Below are 22,089 nucleotides of genomic sequence, written 5' to 3'. Positions count from 1 at the left end.
TTCCACACTTGCAGCAGTTTCCATCCACAGCCACACTGCAGATTCCTTGCCCCTCGCTGTGCAGTATCAGAGCTATCGGCTCCTTACTGCTCTAAATAGCTCCCGTGCGTCACGTTCCAGTGGCTCCCCTGCTCCCAGCTGACATTCCCAGCCCACAGAAACCTGAACGTTCCTGCGCGGCTCCTCAGTTCGGGAAACCTAGAAATAACATGCTGTTTTACTGTCTTATTCCTCTGCAAGTTTTGACTTGTGTTTTTTCTGGAGAAAGTAAAAACAGGAGGGAACCCCTGCATGTGCAACACTAAAATTCGACAATACACGAGTGAGCTTTTTAGCTGGTTCACAGGCTCATTTGTCACCATAAGTCCCCAGGATAGTTGTTGCCTTGCATAAGAGGAGCCAGGATCATTTGGCTGTAGACTTAGAAAGGTGGCTCTAATTTCAACTAAAAATACATTTGCATTCTTTCTGCCTTATTCTTAACCACACAGCTCCCCTCTCACAGTGGCATAACCCTTATGCACCACTTTCCCCCGTGTCCAGGCTTTCTTTACTCAAGAGTCCTCCTAAACAGGACACAACCCTGTTTGCCTCTTTCCCAGCACCCATCTTTCTCCCAGCTATAAGGGATACAGATTTAAGGCCCCAAAACCATCCAAAACTTAATTGATTTTTCCTTGTTTAGGCAAAGACAGAAAAGATTTCTGAACTTCAGGGTTGTATTATATAAAATGCATCAGTAAGATGTTATATTAAAATAAGGTCATGAAATTACAGTTTCATTCCATTTGCACTAATATTGATGAATTTTTTGCAATTCTTGTTTAACCAAGACAAGTTTCTTTCTCAGAAGTATTTCATTACATAAAATACTGAAGTACATTTTATTGAATCACACTACTTACAATGGCTGGTGCAAAATTAAAAACCAAATGTGCAGTGGGATTTTGGTGATGTGAGTTAAAACAGAATTGGGTTTAAATTCTGTTAAGATTTTACTGAGCAATCACCCTTCTCACAGAGGGAAGATCAGGTGCCAAAGCTGAGGGTCCTCAGCAGTACCAGTGCTGATGGTTTTATTGCTTCCTTACCCATTTGGATGCCTAAAAAGACACAGATTTGGGACTGGTTTTGCCACCCTAAAACCCCATCCCCTGGGCATGGCTCCCCAAAGCTTGCAGATGACCAGGAAGCGAAGGTCAGATGCGTGCCAACCTCTCCCTCTTATGGATATCCCTTCCTCCTAAGGCTGTGCAGCAACAGAGCTGCACAGCAAGTGCTTTGGAGGGGAAACTGTGAAGTGTTTGCAGTGCAATTAGCACACATTGCAAACGAGACTGTAAACAGGTTATCTGGCAATTAGCAGCAGCAGTCCATTTCTCCCATCCTAACGCAATCTCACTTCTTTTTCAATCTGTGTCCCAGAAACCATCAAAGTGATAATTCTGTGAACTGTCATTACTGATAAACAAACAAACAAAAAGCAATAATCATGACCTTCTTGAGAAATTTCTTAATGTTTCACATCTCCTCGGCAGACATACTGGGGATCAGTTCTTTAAATTAAAAATCAAAGCAAACAAAACAACCACCTTACTTTCCCCAGTGTTTGGTTTGGGAGAACTAACATAATTTGGAAAAGCTGGCTTAATGCATTTCTTTTTAATATGAAAGTTCCTTACAGATCTTTTACCCTGTCAGTAATTAACAGATCCAAGTAATTTTAACTGGATGTGGGTTTTTTCCCCACAGGTTTATTTTCTGCTATCGTTCAGCCAACTCGTAGTTGGCTGTCAATTCATTCGAGACCCTGCAGTATCTTTGCAGGCTTCTAACAAGAAAAAGTGTTTTCTTCACTAATTATTCTTTAAGAAGATAATTTGGATTATTAAAGGTTCTTCAGGTCCTCTTCTCTGTGGTTTACGAGCTCTTCTAGTTTCAATCATCTGGAGAAAAATGAGGGATGTAAGTCTCCAGAAAACAATATTTATTAGTAGCTACAATGAGCCACACAAGTGATATCACTTTGAGACCAGCAGTTATACAAATTTTATGCTAAAATATCTCTGTAAATTATAAATTAAGTCCATTGGGATTTTTTAAGAATGAAAATATTTTTCCTGGAGAAAACATCAGTGGCACCAAAAGTGTGCTGGCTCTGGGGACCCATTTTGCTAAAAGCAAAGAGAGGAGGTGACCAGCTGGCTCAGAGACATCAAAAAGGCTTGGAAAATCCTATTCCTGTGTTGCTGATTTGGCAGTAGCTTGCTCACTTGAAAAGTCATGATACGATCAGGAACCTTTTCTCACTGGCCAGCCATGACCTCAGGCAGTTTCTATTTTGCAGCTTGTTGGCAGCATTTGTAAAACTTTAATATCTGAGAGTACAGTTGCTGATAACTTGAATCAAATGCTGCAGACACTGAAGAGCCTCCTGAGAGCATCATGTATAATATGCAAAGGCATTATGTGTACATCTCTCTAAACCCAATGTGTGTACTTCATCTTGCTTTTCTTCTGCTGTAAAGTTGGTGTTCATCTGCATCACTCCATACATTATTATTATTTCTAGGGAGTGCATTTCCTTAGTTCTCAGTGTGTACCAGCCTTTGCTGGTACGTTACATTTCATATTAGCTGTCTCTGTCTGAGACATTGTTATTTTGTGCTGACATCTCCACCACTTTGATTCACATAATGAAATTTAGCCTTAAAACCATTACAACAGGAGATAATTTATGAAACACTGAACAAGAAGCCCTCCCTCCCCTCAAGAGTTGACTAAGACAGGGACAAAAAGAGGAATCATGGGTGATAATTGCATTGTCTCATTCCATTTTCCTCTGAAACCTTATTACAGCTGTCCCAAGAAAACATGCATTATACAATCCAAGTAATGAAAGAGCAATTCTAAAAGCTAATTGTCTATAAAAATCTAGAGTTGATCCTTTACTCCACGGAAGTAGGAAGGTGATTGCATTAGTATGCCAATTCATGGAGATCGTCATTGGGATATTATATCCAGGTTCAGAGTACCAGCTTCCCTCTCTCATAAGGTGTTGGAAGAATAAAAACACATTAAAATATTGCCCCATTGGCTATATTTCATGCCACAGTAGTGACCTCAGATTGCAGCACTCGGGGTCGTTCCAGAGGGTCTGATTGAAGACCAGACCTGGAAATGGTCTTCGCTCAGCAAGTGAAAAGACAGCAAAAGAAAGTGAGAAGAAGCATTGCTGTTCACCAAGGGTAATGAGGATACCAAAGATAAGGTCTGGAATACTTTCTGACTGAAATTTAACCCTGTGAAAGAAAATGCATCGACTCTGCTCGTGAGGGGACAAAGAAACTCCTAAGAAAGGAACATGAAACAATATCTCAAATTATCCATTATTTCCACAGATTTTGGGTATGGTTTTTTTGTTTGGTTTTTTTTCAGGAAGAAATCATTAAGAGACTAAATTTGGACTCCAACCTGCCACTTATCACTGCCTCTCCTACTACCACGGCCCCTAGATGATGGTACAACAGAAAGAGACTGACAGCCAAATGGAATTCAGCTGACACCAACATATCTCTGCTGAGAGGTATCACATGAATGTCTTGGTGCAGACCAGCAGTACAGACCCTTAACAGTGACATTTCTATATAGACAATGTTTAAAAGGCCAGGAACAATGCACACAAATGCAGTACCGTATTTTGTAGCAGAAAGAACTAACCAGGCTCGTCTAATGCAAAAAACAACCCTGAATTCAGCATTACATACATCCTAGTAGATGACAATGCCATAATTATTCATCTTTACAAGTGAAACTATGGACTGATAAGTATAGTCTGTTAGACTGAAATTAAACTCTCTTTGGTGCTGAGGTAGAAGAGTTTCAATAAATGTAGATGTATTGAGAAAATGGTATCTGGAAATTTATGTTACTTGAAGATAGATCATTATGTATATACAAATCATTATATATCAAATAGAAGTTACGGATTATTATTTTTTTTTCCCAGAGGAAAAGAAAAATCAGGGAACAGATACAGTAATAATTTCACAGTGATTTAGTAAAATGCTGCTGCCCAGGTCAGGTCACATAACCATAACAGACCTAAAAGTGCAGTCACAGTGTAAACAGTACCAAAGTTAGAGATAACTGAAGATAGCTAAAGGATGTTGAACTGATAAAGTGTTATGCATGGTTTAAAAACAAACACACAAACAAACACCTGATTGTCTTTTCTGTATTTTATTTTCTCAGGAATACCCTGAGCATAAGGACAAGTGATCCTTTTATGCAAGACAATAGCATGTCTCCTAGTAGCCTGAAGAACTGAACAAGTCATACTCACAAAAATGACAAAAAACCCAGTGATGCCAGGTTTTGATCCAAATTTGTTCTGACTAGGTATAGGATTTTGATCCTGTGCCTTTAAAAACTGGCAGTTTAGCAAAAACGTCAAGCTGCATAATTTCCCACTGGCTAGAAAAATACTGCTGATGATCTCTCCAGTGAAACCAAGCAAAAAAACTTTATCTCATGCAAACAGTAAGTTCTGTGGGTTTGGTTGGTGGGTTGGGTTTTTTTTCTCTGTGTTATATAATAAGAAATCAGGTGCATTCTTCACTTTTCATTGTAAGCCAAACTACATTATGACATTGGGAAATCCTGATTCCTTTTTCAACTGCTGATTTTAGAGAGCTCCCCCCCCAATATATAGCTTGGTTATAGGATTGAACATTAATCTATAAAAAAGGCCTAGAATTTGATTACTACTTGCTCCATACAGATTAATTGATCTGCAGATTCTGCTACATAAGACCCCTGAACTCATCCCTCAAGCAGGAATGATGATAAATGAAAAAAACCTGGTATATTTGTCCTGGACTTTTCAGGTTTTACCACCCAAACAGAGCCCAGGTGTGATGAAGGAGCCAGGGTGAGGGTCTCTCCCAGGCAACTGGAACTCCATTTGCACAGTATTTAAAAGTTGAAGCTTCACAATGTCATTATGAGCGCTGAGATGCCAGAGCTGAAGTCCTTCCTCCCATCAGAAACTGGGAAATAGGAACTACACTCTCTTTTCCCAACATCTCCACTACCCCCTGAAAAAAAAACAAACTGCCTTTTTTTTTTTTGCCAGAAGGAGACCACATGTTGTTCACGATGGCAGAACCCAAAGTCATGCACATGGAATTATGTCGAGAACTGAGAAGCCTCTCTATGCTGCTGCTATTATGGGGTAATTTTTAGTCACTTACTTGGAAGGAGGGCTGGTTTTAACTCTTCCCTTTCCTGTCCTGGTTCTGCCATTTCTTAAAAACCCAGTTCACAGATGAGAAGTTTCAAGTACAGCTTGGCAAATCCAGAGGATGCTGGGGGAAGCAGCTGATACAAGTCTCATGTTCACTCATCTACTGCATATGGAATATAAGGAAGAGGAGTCCAACAAAAGGTAGTTTGTAAAGAGCACACCGAAAATCACACACCGTCCTTGTTTCCAGCTGGGGATTTGGGGTTTGCTATTTCCACCTGGAAAACTTCCTCCATTTGATGTTTGATGATGATAATAACAAACTATTACATGAGTTTGGGATCTCTGCTGCATCCACCATGATTTTAACCTCTCATGTATCATTTTTGTATGGCCTGTCTAATGATACTGACTTTGGTGCAGTATCATTATGTTTTGCAGTCCTGGTGATACTTTGGTCCAGTTTCACCTGAAATCAAAAAGATTTTATTGCTACAGTCTGTCCTTGGGAAACCACTAAGACAAGAAATGTATTTTCAGTTGCCTTAGGGCTTGTGCTGGACCCCAGAGCCCAGAATGACTCTTAGGATTAGGACTAAATATCAAGAAACTCAGTAAATACAAGTGAATTCAATTGAAAGGATGGAATACGTGCAGGGTTTCAGGTGGGTTCACTGAGCTCTAAGTACAATTAAAAGATGGGTAAAGAGAAGTTCACTGTGCTGTAAACGAAAAAAGATTTCCTGAAGACTGAATTCACTTCTTCATAGTCTGCATTTTTCAGCAAGTGAATCTGATTTTTTTTTTTAATGTTCTTGTAAAGCCAGGAAAATGTATTAGAAATTACTAACATTTGTCATGTTTCTTGGCAGAATAGTTAGATACTTTGGTTAAAAAAAAAAACCCACACTGATGGTTTCTCTTGAATAAATACTTTAAAGTAAATAACTGGGGCTGTTGAATGGATTAAAAATAAAAACAGAACAAAAGATAAACAAAACATTATTTCTGCAAGAAACCAGTGTCCAGATTTAGCCCATGCAATTTTTTGTCAGAAGAAAGAGGCTAAAATTATCTCCAGCTAAACCAAGGCTCCCATATCCTTGTCATTTGGGAACTCTTTCAGTGACATGCAGGCAAGGACTAGAACTGACAATTATTTGCAATAGGAGAAAAAAGAACAACAAAACGGGGGTCAGAGGACGTGTTATTTATTGTACCCATCTGACAGCCCAAATGCAATGAGATGAGGCAGAAGTGCCCAGGCACTGTTTACAAGAAGAATCATCTCTTGAAATAGATTTTCATTTCCCTTTGCACTGTCATAATTAGGAATGTCAAATTTCTTCGGGGGGGGAAAAAAAAAGAAGGCATGGAAAAAGTTTTTACTTCCTCCTCTTTCTCAGAAAATGAAAATATGAGTAAGAACTGAAATATTTGCCTGCAAAAAAATATTTGTTTGCTCAGCCTAAAATTTATTTATGTTTTTGATAGTGTAGAGTGCATTGTATATAATCTGGTTAGTTCATCGAAAGTCTGTTCAGATCTGTTAAACAAATATGAGTTCCTTTACCTTTGAATGATAATAAATCTGTTATCCAATGAACTTAACACAAGATACCCGTAAGTTGGGAAAAAATTAAGAAATGCTGCAGGTGGAAAGCAACAGTGTAGCTGAGCAGTGCAGGGAAAAGGTGGTACATAAAAGTTTTCCATACATTTTGGATACTAAGTCATATTGTGTTTCAGAAAACAATCTTGGAAAATGACTTTAATATAACAACGCGTTTATTACAATGGACTTACCACTGCGCATGGTGTAAAGGAACCACAATAAATGTGGTTCCCAAAACCCCCCAACCCAAAGCAGCAATTATTTAAAACTAAGCTGACTTTTATATACAGCTAAGGAGCTGGTTATTTTGGGTGGATGGCTGGTTGGTTTGTTTTTCTCCTGATTTCTACCCTTAGATACAGATGTTTCCCCCATGCTCAGGTCCTGAGGACTCCCTGCAGCTGGCTGACAAACACAATAAAACAGGGGTTTGGGCCATGTTGTAACAAGATGTTTCTTCTCTCCTTTTTTTCATTTCAAATTGTTTTGTGAACAGAAAATTCTAAGGACCTTTAGTTTTGGAAACATTTCTGCAACAAAATATGTTGCCTGTGTTTTAAGAGAGGTTCAGTGACTCCAACAACATCGATTCCAGCTCGCAGCTGCGTTTGGATCTGGAGTCCTTGGCTCTGGATGTGTGTAAGGCTGCCAAAAGCTTAACTTCCCAGGAAAATGGGAAGCCCTCCCTGTCTCTGCTGGCTGCTCCTGAGAAAGGGCTGTGAGTGCACCGAGTCCCTTGCTTGGGGCAATCCACGAGACTTGGATTACATGGGAATTTATCTAACCCTGCATGTTTCACGGCACAGTGAGCAAATCTGGGAACAAACTGATGTTTTAAATTAAATTTTGATTCTGATGTGCCAAATCGACCACCTGGGTAGATTCCTGAATCTGCATGTCTGGCTGTGGAGCACCACCCTCTGAGGCAGCTGAATCCCATCCATCTGCCACCCTCCAGCCCACAATTTAGCCCAGAAGTTGCGTTTTTCTTAAGTGCACCCCATCCTAGGCAGTTACCATGGCAACCCAGGGCCCGACTGTCAGACGTCAATCCTGCTACAGCTCTGCTGCTGTCAGGATACAGCTAAATCACTAAGGAATGGAAGACTTATTTTATGGTCTTTCTTGTAAGGTCTGAGGTGAATAAAGAGCTCAGGTCGCACCTGCACTAATCCACCCCATTCAGAGCTGATGCTCCTGTATTGATGACAAGTAATTACATTTTTTGTACCAGCCTTTTTACATTTCCTGTTTTGAGAAAGAGCCCTTGGAGCACTCGGCTTTGCTATCACACAGCTCACCAGGCAGCACATCTGTGCAGCAGCAGTGCCACTGATGGTTTACCAAGGAACACACTCTCTCCCTCACCTCCAGAGGTTGCCAGGGTGGAGGAACATTGTTAAAGACTGAGTCACCTCCTATTTTTAAAAGGCTGATGGGATGGGAGCTCACCTCAGACATGTTAAAGTATCCAAACTGGTTTTGTTATTGGGCTGTTAAGGGATGATGGGCAAATTGTTCTTTCCTTCTTGCCCACTTCTTCCACCTGTTGAAGGGGAATTCTGGTGTCTCTCTTTGTAAACTGGATCTGACACCATTTTAAAGCTAAGCTGCATAAAAGCTAATTATTAACATCATGACCACTTACATCATCACTTAGTTGATCCCAGAGCACTGTCAGAAGAGAATGGTAACATTTGACTCAGAGCTTCACATCTGGGTGCTTGAGCATCCCCTTTGCTCTCTTTTACCAGAAAATTTAGCTATACACTTCAAAACCCTGGTGGGCACAAATCTGGAGCTCTGCTGCCAGACAGAAGAGGTTCCCAGCCTCACTTTCCCATCTCCTCTTTCTTCAGTAATACATCCTAGTGGATGTCCCATATTTTTCAACCTGCAGTGTCACTGAGGTGCCAGCCCCATTCTCACGGAAAGGAGAAGAGCCTGTTTCTCTTGTAGATATATGGCACAGCAGTTTGTTATCCTGCATAGCTCTGCAACGTGAAAACATTTTGTTGTAGCAGTGTCATATGGCCATTACACAGCAGCACAGGAGGTCACATTAATCTGACAGGCAGCTTTAAATGCAGGATACCCCCTGCCACGCTGTGGGCAGGTGGCTTTGGAGCTTTCCCTGCAGCCCAGCTACACTTAACAGTCTTCTCTATAGTATCCCTCTGTTTTTAGACTCCTTCAGTGAACCAAAAAAATCACTGCTGCATTGAAAATTTTCCCCTTCCTTGGGTCTGGTTCATCTTTTAATTTATCCTCACTTTGCTTGCTTTCAGCTGCTTTCTGCTTTCCAGGGAATGAACACACAGGGGGAAGTGGAGTCCTTTCTTCTCCTGCTCCTCATGTCTGCTCTCTGCCTGTCCACTGACAGTCCAAAAGGCCAGAGGTCCAGCTACCCCTGCATCTCAGGCTCACTCTCTCACACTTTTGAGTCACTACCCTAAACTACTTGATAGAATGCCAGCAAACAGAATGCCAGAGGGGAAAGATAGTGTGAGAAGTGGGATGAGAGAAATTAAATGATGAATCTCATTCAGTTTCTCATTTTTGCATCTTTTGCCCAGCTCTCCTCCGTAAGAGTATGTACCAGACAAAATTTAGAGCCTCCAGATTGCAATCAAATCCATTCAGCACAGGGATGTGAAATTCCTGTGGTGTGAGGCTGAATTCCTGAGCCATCACATGGATTTTTGGAGTGGTGGGGGAAGGTGTGTGACTGTCACCCTCGGTGGCAACCACGGACCCGGAGCGGGCACACGTGGCCTGGCTGTGGCTGTGGAGGGGTGAGAGGCTGGGAATTGCTCCTGCCACGGTGAGGGGATGTTGGTGGAGGTGATGACTGGAACTCTGGGGCTATGTGAGAGCCTCCCTGCACTTGGACTGAGCAAGAGCTGCTGCCACAGGGAGAGTCACACTCTTCACAGTACTCACTGCACAGCAATGGTAGCAGGTGCACAATATAATTATATTTTTAAAGACAGAAAAATTGGAAGGAGGTTTGGAGTCTTGTATGTAACATCCTTGAGCCTGTAAAGCTTCTGTAGTGCAACCAACATCCAAGCCAAATGGCTTTGTCACAGTGCCTAACTTTATTTTAAAAGCTGTATTCATTTAAAGATTTACAGAACCCTTCTTTACTCTCTGTAATCCTGGGTAAAATAACCATGAATTATTTTAAAGTGCAGTATTTTCCCTTTGAAATGTTCATGAAATTAAACAGATAATGGTCCCAGACATGTTTTTTCCATGAGCAGAAGTGGTGCATGGATCATCCTATGCCCTCAGAGCTGGCTACTGACAACCACGACAACTTTAACTCAGCAAGAATTGAAGTGAGATCACCAACTCACCTTGCACCTACTACCTAAGGGTCATCACACTCTGAGGAACAGAAATCCCATCTGGCAGCTTGGCAAGTGTGACATTCAACCCACCTTTAAAAGTACCTTGTATTAATTATCATTTCTTTAGATGATTTAACAATTACAGTTTCATTTTTAATGTACGTTGTTTTTAACCAAAATTCTTTAGATTTGCGTGGGGATCCAGGACAAGAATGAAGAGTAGATATGCAAGAAATATTACATATAAGATAGATAAGGAACATCAGATAGATAAGGAACTGGTGAATCTTGCTCAATGATGTATCTACCCTTGGAAACAAGTGAGAGCCAGAGAACAAAAAGGCCAGTTAACAATTATTATTATCATAGAACATGAAGCAGCTCTATTCAGTTAGAAACAAATGGCCAAGTAATTACTAGAAGATTTCTGTCTTCCAGAGCTGGTTTCAAAGATGCAGAGTGGGGCCAGAACTCTTTGTCACGGGGCTGTGGCACTGCCATGGCTGCACCAGATCAGGTTTGCTGGTGTCTCATCAGAGCAGGAGGGTCCTGGCAAGGGCTGGGGCACAGCACTGTCTGCTGCTGCTAAAAATTCACAACTGCAACTCCTCATCTTTTTGAGGACAAGCTTCACCATCCATGTTTGAGGTATTGCTTAGGAAAGGAGTCTTCAGGGTCACTAGGTGACAGGAATTAGGGAGCTGAGATGAGGGTTCTGAGACCACTGAAAGATTTTGGCCAGAAAGATTTTGGGGGTCGCCTCCTTCGCTAGGCAAAAGCAGAGTCCATTTGCTCCTGATCCCTTCAACTCCCTCCCAGCTCTCCTTCTTTCAGTACTCACTAGGAATAAAAATAGTGGCTACGGGTGGCCTGATTGCCTGGGGCAGGTCAGGAAGGAGAAAATACTGGGAATGGGGTCTGAGCATGGAGTCATCCCGCAGAGAAGAAGATGATCTACAGTGCTGATTGCGAACAGCTGCAGATCCCCTGGGATTTGTTTTCCAATTAGTAACAAAGCACATTAACAAAGTCTATTTAGAAGGTTTTACACTTGAGTGAGATTTTCCTAAATTAGTAGCCATCAGTTCTTATTTGGATAGTGAATCTGTCAAATTCCATGGATTATACCAGTGTACAGCCCTCCTCCTGCAAAAAATAGCGCAGCAAGTCATAATCAGGAAAAAAGGAACTTACTTTAAGAGTAGCATATCCCTGTTTTTCCTACCAAAACACCTTGTGTCTTTCAGTAGTTTTAGTAGTTGTAGTTTTTTGGACTTCAGTTTGGTCTGCCAGTAACGGGAAATTATTCTAGAGGGGAGCATTAACAGAAAGTTCTTAAAAGGCACTGAGAAGGTAGATGGTACCTTTTCATCAAAAGAACAAACCAACTGCAAATAAGAAATGGAGCATTTAAACCTAAGGAAAATACATCTCTATTACCCTAAATAACTCAGACTCAATAGTAGAGAATGTCACTGAGAAGGCAAACTGGATGCTCACACAGATAACATGCATTTGTGCATGCTACAATTAATGAAAATAGCTTAAAATTGATTTCACCCCACATTTCAAAGACTAAATCAGTCTCTGTTTAGGCAGGGCAGATGACCTCACACCTGCCTCTGTGTCATGTCCTGCACTTCAGCTGAGGATTTAGAGTTGGCCTCTTGTAGGGGTGTGTGACCAAGGACCAGGAGGAATATGGGCTTTGACCCAACTGGTGCTAATTGCACCTCAGTTTTTCAACAGTGCTGCCAGGTCTGGCCCATGAAACAGTGCTGTGTGGAGTATCCCTAAGGATTGTCAGTGATGGCCTTAGCAATAGGCCTGAGCCTCAGGGACTGAACCTGGCTCATAACCTTTCCATAAAAAAAGTCTTTGTAGACACGACCACTCAGCTCTCCAAGGCAGCACCTCTGAGTGTGTGTATCCATCCATCCATCCATCCATCCATCCATCCCTTACACACAAGCACACAGACTCAAGAGTTATTTTGCTGCTCCAAGAAGAGTGAAACCTCTACTGAACATTTACTTGTGGAATTTCTTCCTCAAAAGCATCATCTGGGATGTTCTCAGAGATCTGAAGGTGTACACAACAGTTCACTGCAATGTTGATCTACTGCTTAGGTGAGAAAAATTCACAATAAAAGTGATGCAAGATGCCATTAATGAACCTTGTCCTCCTGCCATCAGGGGAAGGCACAAAGAACTGAACTTAAGAGTGGTTTGAACAAGCTCAGCATCTTCTACACTTAAACAAGAGATTGTGTCCTACAGGGACACCAGTTTATTTACCAGGAATTGTAGCAACACATCAAAGAAGTTGCTTTTGGTCTTTGCAATGGTCTTAAGGAATATCTCTCCTAGGAGTGAGCTCAGTGACACCTGAACCCTCACTCTTCCCAGGACTTAAGCACTGACAGCAAGGTGTGGCAGGACACAAGAACCAGCTTTAGCACATCTTCAGTCCACACAGCAGGAAGAGAAGGTGCTCCCTGTACTCTTATCACCACTCTGTCCATCAAATTTTGGCTGTTATTAAAGGGTTTGGATAGGTTCTTTTAGCTTCCACCCAAATCACCTGGTCATTTGATGCTTAACAGGAGTATTATGGTCTACAGGTGCAGCAGGAATGGTGGCACTAGAGGGAGCTCTGGCAGCATCACCCACTTCCAAGCCCCCCAGTCTGGAACCAGACCCAGATCACAAGATTTGCCTCTAAAATTGTGAGGGTTTGGACTGTCTGGTGGTTTATTCCTTATATTCCCTTCTATGCACATTTGAATAACATTTTCAAATTTTTCTTTTGCTGCTACAAACTCTGGAATTACCAGCATCCCCTCTGCTCTTGCCAACAGCTCCTGTGATTGCATGGTTCTAGGAACTCAGATTTAGCCCACTAACTAAATGTTTATGAAAAAAAAACTAACCCAAACACTATGGATATCTTAGTTTTCGAAAAACTACTTGAAAGCTTCACTGAAGTTTAAGAAATCTTCCAAGTATTTAACTTTTTCCCTTATTGAGATTCAACCCTCCTTTTAATCAGTAAACCCACAGCTAAGCATTGCGAATTAAAGTTAATATTTAGCTTTTGAATAAATAAGAGACATTTTGGGAATAATGTGCTTATTGGGGAACTCTGAAAAAAAAAAGACGTACAAAATTATTGCTTTTGTTTTATATTCTGTGATCTTCACTGGCAATTGCTATGACTAAAACTAAAGTGGCAGAAGCAGCTTTGTTATTTTTAGAAAGACATCCGCAGTGATTTATTAAACCTCTCTAGGGAAGACAAAAGGTATCCTCTCCAGATACTTACTTCAGGAAGAATTTATTTTCAAGGCAAAAGTTAATAATTTCTAAATAAGACCAGTCAGGCTTCTGTTGAAACACCACGGTCACTCTTTTTGAAAGCAAATACATCTCAAATATCATCTATAGAGGACCTAAGAACTGCAGCAAACACTGTGCTATTGGATTTAATTCACAGAACTGCTCAGAGGGCCCAACAGGGGAAGAGGTCCCCCTTTGCCACACAGAACAGAAACGTGGCTTTATTCCTCTTACTGCTAACAGATAAAGTGGAGCAGACAATCCTACCTTATCTATATACTAAGTATCCCATATGTGTTTATTGTATAGTTCTTTTAAGTCTAATAAGAGGAGAACTCTCATTTATAGAAATTCAAGGCTAATTTACATGTGGTATTAAAAATATTGCTCAGTGCAGTGAGCCAAACCTCAGCAAGGTTCAAATATTTCTAGACTACTGTGTTCCCCCTGTTCCCAAATAGATGTACCACAAAATCATAAAATATCTTTCATTTCTTGCTGCTCTAAAAATGCTTGCCCAAAATGTTATGTCATGAGGAAAAACAAAAGTTTTTCTCCCTTCAACAAAAGGGCCACTTACTCCATCAGAAAAGACAGATATCCATATCAGCTGTTATTTTCACTCATTTCCCTAGCAAACAAGCAACTTACTTTGACTTCTTCTCCCTTGTTCACATTAGATCCTTTCTCAAACAGCAGATTTCCATCCTCTGGTGCAGTGACCTCCTCTGGGTGCGAAGTTCCCTGTTTTCCACAGGGCTCCAGTGTTTTTAGACAGCCATTCTTCTCAGCACCTCCTGCCTCCAAAAACTTCTTTTCCCAACAGTTTTCTTCTCCTTTTCTAAATTTTCTTCACTGGATCACTTTCAAGGCTTCTGTACTTTGCTCTTCCTCAGTAATTTCTTATCTTCTCCTTTAAAATAACAAACAAACAAACCAACCAACCCACCCACCCTCATCCATCTCCTCACACTTTTCCCCTCCCCTCATGTTATTCTTCCCTTGCCCAAGTATCTTCACTGTTACTGGTGGCTGAGTTCCATGTTAATTCCCACTTCTCCTCCCTCACAAATTCCTCTTCATTTCTTCCAATTGTTTTAGTGTTCCCACTTCCCTCTACTTCTGTGCTTTATATCCCTTCCCCATGTCCCTTCAGCCTGCCTGCACTGTAAATCAGGACATCAGAAAGTTGTGCTAATGTTCTTTTTCATTTAGTGTGGGGAATTCTTTTTGTTGAGGTAAGCAAAGTTTGTGAAGGCTGTGTGATGAATGTGTATTTTAATGACAAAATAAAGCCTCCAGTACCCTCATCCCCCTGATTTAGAATTCTTCCCAGCATTCTGTAATCCCCAATGGAGCCTCTCAGCGTCTGCCATCCTTGGCAAGAACTGCCATTGAGCAAACCACTCTCCACTGCTCCACCTTCCTTCCTTCACTTGCTCTTCCCCATTGCCATCCAAAATTGTATGGAGAAACGGGAAAGCCTGTTATGCAGACTGAACTACCTTCCTTCCCAAATAATTGGGAAATTCCCAAATAATATTCCTTCCCAAGTAATTGCTCCTATGAAGCAATGCATAGGAACTTTCAAATTCACGTTCCTTTGCACTTCATTTAGCCTTTCCTAAATCCAGTGGAAATTAAGATATATCTGCTGATGTTGCAAAGAATGGAAACTCACAGATCAGTGAAATACAACTATTTCACCAGCATTACAGATTCAAGCCTGGAGAACGGGAAGTGGCACCATAAAACTGATGGATTTTGCCTACAGATGTGTGGGTTGCCTGTGAAAGTGCAAGAACCAAGAGATATGGGATCCCAAAGTCACAGAGAATCCCAGTGCTCACTGTAAGAAATAACTGTATTTGTCACTCCACAAACATTGTAAGAAAGAATGCAAATGAAGGCAGTAATGGGGTTATAGTTACAAGGTGATAAATCGCAAAGAAATAAACCACAGAACTACTTAAAACAACCAAATCTTTTAATTAGAAAGCAACAAACATGCAAACAGCAGGTATAGAAATTTATTTGAACCAACGTTTTTACTATAATGAAAGTTACTTTAAAACATTGATCCAAGCTCCCACATTTGCAGGTTAAGGAAAATATTGCACTTTGCATCTTCTAGCACCCCTCATACATGGCAAAACGTTTGAAAAACATTTTTGCTTATTTGAACTTGCACACTCTCCCCAAGTCATGCACACAGTCATTCAAAAACAAAAGGTTAGGTTATCCAAAAGCAATACCTTAGAATTGCACTAAAGCTCTGTAAGGAAAAATATAATTAATGTCTTATACAAATTCCACTGACGTCTCGGTGCTCGCACACAACTGCCAGTTACTCTTCGTCTTCATTTTCGTTCTCCTGACCAGATCCTTCTGATCTGTCACCTTCCAATCGGTCTGTAAAACACAGAGATTTAGTAAAGAGAACTTGCAAAATTTTCTTTTTCTGGTAACTATTTATAAAATAGTCTCCCTGGGCTGTTACAGAATGGGCAGTGGCTGTGAGTTATACGGTAGAAGAAAGTCTGTGTGGACTGACAAGCAGAGAGTGGGTAGGAATGATGCCACAAGAAAGGAGAAGAGGAGAAAAGCCCTAAAGGATTTCCAGGCATAAAAGGGAAATTTGTGTACAGAAGGAAAAACCTTGTAGCTGCTGACTGGCTGTCAGCACAGGCAAGATGAATGCAAGTATAACATTAAAATGAGATGGTGAGCACAAGGGACTGAAGTGCTGTTCTGGGGAACTGACACTAGCATAGCTGCAGTTAGAAATCTGAATACTCCAGAAACTGGGGGATCACTGTCTGTCACTGAATACATCAGACAAAGTACCTTTTGATGTGCATGTTTAGAAAAGGGCAAATACAGAAACGTGCGAGGCAACATGACTGGATCAACATCAATCCCTCAAACAACATGCACTGTCAGGTTAAGAAACACTCCACTCAGCCATAACACAGAGTTTTGCTGAAATTGTTGTAAACTCAAGTGTTGGGCAGTTCTTTTGGTGTTTTATTCCAAAGAGACTCCCCATATTCAATATCTACAGTCACCTTCACCTACAGGTCTGTCAGCAGCCATGTCAGGATGGATAGCGTGGTGAACATCTAAAAATACATTTTGATCTTTGTTTTCGGGTAAAAACAGCTACAAGAATGTTGCAAGCCTCAGACTAAGAAGCAATTCCTAAGCACTTCTATTAAGAGAACCTTGAACAACCCTTGAATCTTTTCACCAGCCCCAAGTATAGCCACAGACAGCTGAAGGTCTTGATGATTCCCCAGTCCATCTGCTATTTCACAGACCAGTGTAATGGGTGAGCTGTTCAGGAGTCTCTCACCTGCTCTTATGTGATTCAACGAAGCCAACATTCGTAGCATGAAAGAAGCTGGAACAGTAATAGTGTTTCTGGTCTCTTCCAGCATTAATTCATTACGGGTTATAACCTGGAGGCAGGGAGGGGAAAAAAACAGCACCAGAAATAAACACAAAATTGTACTGCATCAGTATGGGTTTGTAGATACAACGTTCCTATGCAAAAGCCAAAATTACAATAAGGGACCAATATTTTAATAATTACTATTGAATACAGTTACCTCAACTGTGTGTAGTAAGAAAAGTCAGACAGTGGACTCTGCCTACAGTGTCTGTCTGTCTAAAGAACATTCTAGTAAGATCATCATTCATCGTCCACATGCACGGTAGATATCTGAGAAAAACTCCTGAAATGAGTCCTTGCATGAAGTAAAGCAGTGTGATGAGAGAAAGTGCTGTTCCAGATGGCAACTGTTGGAGAGAACAAGTTCCAGCACCAGCACTGGCCAAGAATGTGGGAAGGAAAAGAGCTGAGGTTACCCTAAACTCCTACCTTCATGCTGCTTGAAACTTTTGGAGAAAATCCAAGGAACACAAGCAATTTTCTATCCCTGTTCTGGAACATTCTTCAGCTCCATAATTCTTTCTAAACAGATCTACAGCTTGCCTCTAAATTACTTGAAAGAACCAGTTCCTGCTGTCTTAGTTTAAAGGAAAAAAAATCCACTAATGAATACTTTTAGCTCTCTTGCCTCATTCCTTCCTCATGGTACTTCCTTGCCATCCTTTTTTCTTCCCCATTAAGTTCTAATCCCACACTGTTGCTGGTCTCTCAGCTTTTTGACTATGTTCTCCCATTTATCACTAAGCACAAAATCTTTAGGTGGAGACAAGTTCTGCCTGTTATTCAGTCCTTCCTCCCAGATCAGCTGCTGTAAGACAGGAAAATAATGCATTTCTTTTTCTCCTTGAGACTCCTTCTCCAAGCCTGTTCCTCTTGTAAGGAACAAGTTCTTGCAAATGTTTGCAGTGCCCTTCTCCCAGCCAAACCAAATCACTTCTTTCCTGCCATTCTCAGCTGTTCACCAGGCACTTTGCACAGCTGATCACTCCCTAACAGAAGTAAGCTGAGAGGGCAGCAGGCTGCCATTTTTTCCTCTTTCACCCCCTATTTCTCCAGTGCATCATCAGTAACACCCACTGACAACCTCCTTCTGATGCTTTTTCTCTATTGAGAGGTTTGTTCCTGTCTCTGCTGTCTTTTCCTGTTCACTGAGGTCACGGCCTCTCTCGATTTCCCCAAACACAACACCTTCTACCTAGATCTTCCCTTCCATGGAAAATTCAGTTTAGGTATGTTCCACACTTACTCTAGCTAATCTTAACATGGTGAAAACTATTTTATTGCTACAAACATCTCCTGTCCTCTACATAGGTGTTTCAATACAGGGATTAAATTGAAACACAAAAAACATGTCAAATTACAAACCGCACTGCAGTCGACTTCTCTGAAAGTTCTACAATTTTTAGTAAAGAAAAAAATAATCAAATCTCTAAATGTTTTGTTGTTATTAAAAATCAAATGACAGAAATAACAGTACATTAACTACTTTTAGCACACTTTTTTTTAGCAATATTTCTAAACCCCAAAGGCTCCAAAAACACATCACATACTAAAGCTGTCATACAACATACAAAGAAGTGTCGCTTCTCTCAGTGTTACTACTGCTGCTAAAATAATGAGAAAGGTTCAAAACCCATAAGTGGATGGTTTGGGTTTTTTTCCAGGGGATGTAGAGCAGTGACTAAGGGTTGTGGGTTTCTGTTTAAAATATGTATAGCACTAATAACTATATATATATTATCTATAACAATTAGAAACCCCCCCCTCTACTATATCCCTGCTGCTGAAGAGATTTCACAAAAAAACCCCAAACTAGCCACCCCACAACCAAATCTGTCCTGTGCTGTTAGTTACAGAAAAACATATAATATTTTAATAAATTTTGTTATGTAAGACACTGATATGATTATTCAGCACTCAGCTATATGATCACCCCAGGCCAGTTGCTATATTCAGTTATTGCTCTGAGGGCACAAAAACAATGTGTTACATAACTTCACATACAGACAGACTTTTATAACTGGTTGGGCTTGCAATGTTTGCTTTATTCCAGGAAGTTCCAAATTTGCAATCTTAACCTTAACACCCCTTTACCCCACTGAACATTTAAGAGGATTGATTTTTACACTCTCCGTTCTCCTGTATATCACTGTATTTCCTTCAGTTTTCCCTTCATTTATTTGTTTAGAAACAGGCATTACCTTAATTTATTAATTCCTGCCAGTTTTCCTTCTGTATCTGCCTGTTCACTTCTTCCCTGTACATAATACGTTTCTAGGAGAGTTGATGAAATGCAAAGTGTCTCTGTGTGCTGCCAAGGATGTGAAAGTTAACTATTCTAAAGGGCAGCTTTTTATTTGTAGCTCATTTGTTGAGCATTAAGTAACTCTGCTAATTCAATATCAGTAATTTGTACCAAAGGCTTTTATAGCCTCAGAAGATGCAACATTACTATGAAAAGGGAGGAAAGCTCCTTACCTCATCTGCAAGTTTTCTGTTAAAAATCTTGGATTCTTCCAATGGTGACCAGATTTTTATATCATAATCAATACCGGAAGAGGCCAGAACTGGAAGTAAGTAACAGTAATTCTTAAGTGTGTTATGAATTACATGAAGAAAACACATGCAAACATCAATAGCCTTCTTTTTTAAATTAAAAAAAGCAACAAAATGTGCAAAAGATAAAAGCAGAAAGTAAGAACAAACCCAGCCACTACTAAAGCATTTCTGCTGACAGCCTGATGATACATTACATACATTAATAATAAAGCCTTAGGATTCATAGACCCAGATACAGAGGCAGAACCAAGATAATTTCAACTGTATGTTGACATTTGATAATTTCAGTGTATTTCATGTAAATTTATTTTATATTTAAATATGAAGATGCAATGGATGTTCTTATAAACACTTATTAAAATATGAAAAACAAAAAGTTGCACAACATTCTCTAGGTTATTGCACAAAAACCACTACAGGAATTAAAATTCCATAGAAACATCTCAGTAGCTGGAAAACTGTACAAGATTAACTGTCCTAGAAGGAGATTCACCTCTTCATTACATTTTCAGTGTGTGACAGGGGGAGAGTTGCACTCCAACAAGAAATGAGCAAAACAATGAGGGCACTTGGAAAGGTGCTTCTAAAGGAAGTATCCAACCCAGCCACACACTCAGGACATGTCCAGGAACTCAATTTCAATTAAAAATTTAAAAGTTCAAGGCTTATCCAATGTAGGGCAGTATTGTGTGTTTCCCCAAACTGTCCAGAAAAACCTCAGCCTCTTTTGGTATCATTATAACAGCTTTATTTGCTAATTTATTTATAGCTGACTGTTCCTATACAGCCATGTAAGCTATGAAAGAAGAAATAACACAAATACTTTCTCTGACTGTGTCAGAGGCTACAGAATGGTTCAGATTTTCCAGCTACGTGTGATTCCTTCTACTGCTTTAGTCCATCTTTCCTCTAAATATTTTCCTCTAAATATAAATTAATAGAATTTCTATGAATTTTATTAAATTCTTCTAATCTCACAAAGCTAGTGAGATGGAGACACCCACTTCACTCAATTTTTTTAATAGAGCCAAGCAGGGACTAGATTCCAATATAAATTCCCAAAGTGTTGCTGGCATTTCAGTGACCCCACATTTCCCTCATTAGTGTCATGGAAAACATTTGATATATCGAGGGCAGCAAGAAATGGAGATTCTTCTTGTTACATCTGACAATACTCCTATAAATACTACGTCAGTAACAGCTTCATTTCAATACATTATTGAGTAAGGAGGGTTTTAAGGGCCAAAGGTCCTTTAGCAAGAGGCAAAATTAAGAGCAGTATTATCTAATTTACATGGGAAAAAATGAACAATAGTTCATTAATCTTTGCAATTCTCTATTGAGCACAGTTTAGGAGAGAGTTTTAAAATGCTCTATACTACAGATGCAGAGTGTGAAAAATTAAGATCTTACTTGGGTCAAAAGGATGAGGCTGAAGACAGTTCACCACGTGATTATCAGCTTCCAGCAACATGAGATGCTCAGCAGTGTGTCGGTCCCATATAAAAATATGGCCACAGTCTGAACCACTCATGACAAAGTTAGATCCCCAAAAGTTGGCTTCCTTTATCTGCAGTAAAAACAAAAATTACTTTGTAAGACTATCCAGTGAAAAGCTCAGAGCAGGCTCCCATTTCTGCAATAACACTACTGCTGAAGGAAGAGCCCTGCATATGCAGAAATAAGATTTAAGAAAATTTAAAGGAAACGTTTAAAGAAGAATGGTTGGGGAAAAAAGAAAGTTCGGAAGGTTATAGATCTCCAGAGCAAAGTAGCTGCTAACAGAAAAAAAAAAGAAAGAGAAAAAGAGTTAGGGCAGACTGAGCAGTTTGAAAATAAATGTCAGCTCTGCCACTTTCTAAAGTGACAGGAATGATACTGGAGACAGGGGTATGTGAAACAGTTTTCAGAAAGAGTTTGGTGAGTTAAAGTGTGTGACAGGCTAATCCCTGGGAGGATTTATGAAAACTGGATGGTAGGAGTTAACTGGATCTGACAGATAAAAAAGGCTCATCAAATCAAACTTAGGAATTTTTTCCTCCTCCCCCCTCTGTGATAATTAAGATAAAAACTAAGACCTCTTAGCCCAATGCCAAAATTCAAGTTATAAAGATCACTGAACAATGAAGGCATCCTGGTTGAAGTGACCCTTCAGCTATTACAGTAACAGTAGATGAAAGTAGAAGCATCTCTCCCTGCAAGTGGAACCAATAATATCCCAGTTTTCATGACGCAGCACACAGTTGTTCCTATCATTACTTTGTTGATGCATTTGAGCAAAATGTTTGGAATGATCTGGCTAACATTTGTCTCCTTATCAGAAGTGTCCCCATGATATCAGCAAAGAGTACATGGCCAACAAGGACTATTTATTATTTCAATTTTATTTTTTTTTAATGACACATGTTGCTGTGTATAAATTTAGAGAGCAAGGTAAAACTGATCTTGCAAAGGCAGTGAGTTGTTTGAGGGCCCACAGTTCACACTGAAGGTCATTCCAGCACCTTGGGCCAGTTTAT

General features: G+C 40.2%; 1 protein-coding gene and 1 long non-coding RNA gene across 9 annotated transcripts in view; one reads left to right on the top strand and one right to left on the bottom strand.

The window, feature by feature from the left end:
* Positions 1–5,294: 5,294 nt before the first annotated feature.
* LOC113972025 lies at positions 5,295–9,143 on the top strand. 2 transcript variants are annotated; one of them, XR_003535742.1, is made up of 3 exons: positions 5,295–5,449; positions 5,690–5,913; positions 7,360–9,143. It is a non-coding gene; the product is annotated as an uncharacterized LOC113972025 (long non-coding RNA). The 2 variants fall into 2 exon arrangements; XR_003535741.1 differs by lacking the exon at positions 7,360–9,143 and having other exon boundaries at positions 5,690–6,602.
* Positions 9,144–15,523: 6,380 nt separating this feature from the next.
* Positions 15,524–22,089, bottom strand: part of DCAF6 (DDB1 and CUL4 associated factor 6) — an 85,732-nt gene continuing 79,166 nt past the window's right edge. For 4 of the 7 annotated variants that reach the window (XM_027692646.1, XM_027692647.1, XM_027692649.1 and 1 more), the window contains 4 exons: positions 20,984–21,140; positions 19,490–19,578; positions 16,913–17,018; positions 15,527–15,969 (listed from right to left, as the gene is read on the bottom strand). In XM_027692646.1, the coding sequence (XP_027548447.1) occupies positions 15,905–15,969; positions 16,913–17,018; positions 19,490–19,578; positions 20,984–21,140 (417 nt within the window). In that variant the 3' untranslated portion in view covers positions 15,527–15,904. Of the gene's footprint in view, positions 15,970–16,912; positions 17,019–19,489; positions 19,579–20,983; positions 21,141–22,089 lie in introns of all 7 variants that reach the window. The other 3 variants (XM_027692652.1, XM_027692651.1, XM_027692645.1) reach the window with 2 other exon arrangements.

This window comes from Neopelma chrysocephalum, unplaced genomic scaffold (assembly GCF_003984885.1).
Source record: "Neopelma chrysocephalum unplaced genomic scaffold, ASM398488v2 Primary Assembly neopelma1_87, whole genome shotgun sequence".
Lineage (NCBI taxonomy): Eukaryota > Metazoa > Chordata > Aves > Passeriformes > Pipridae > Neopelma > Neopelma chrysocephalum.
The sequence above is the reverse complement of the archived record's forward strand: the minus strand, read 5'-3'. Positions and strand labels throughout refer to the sequence as shown.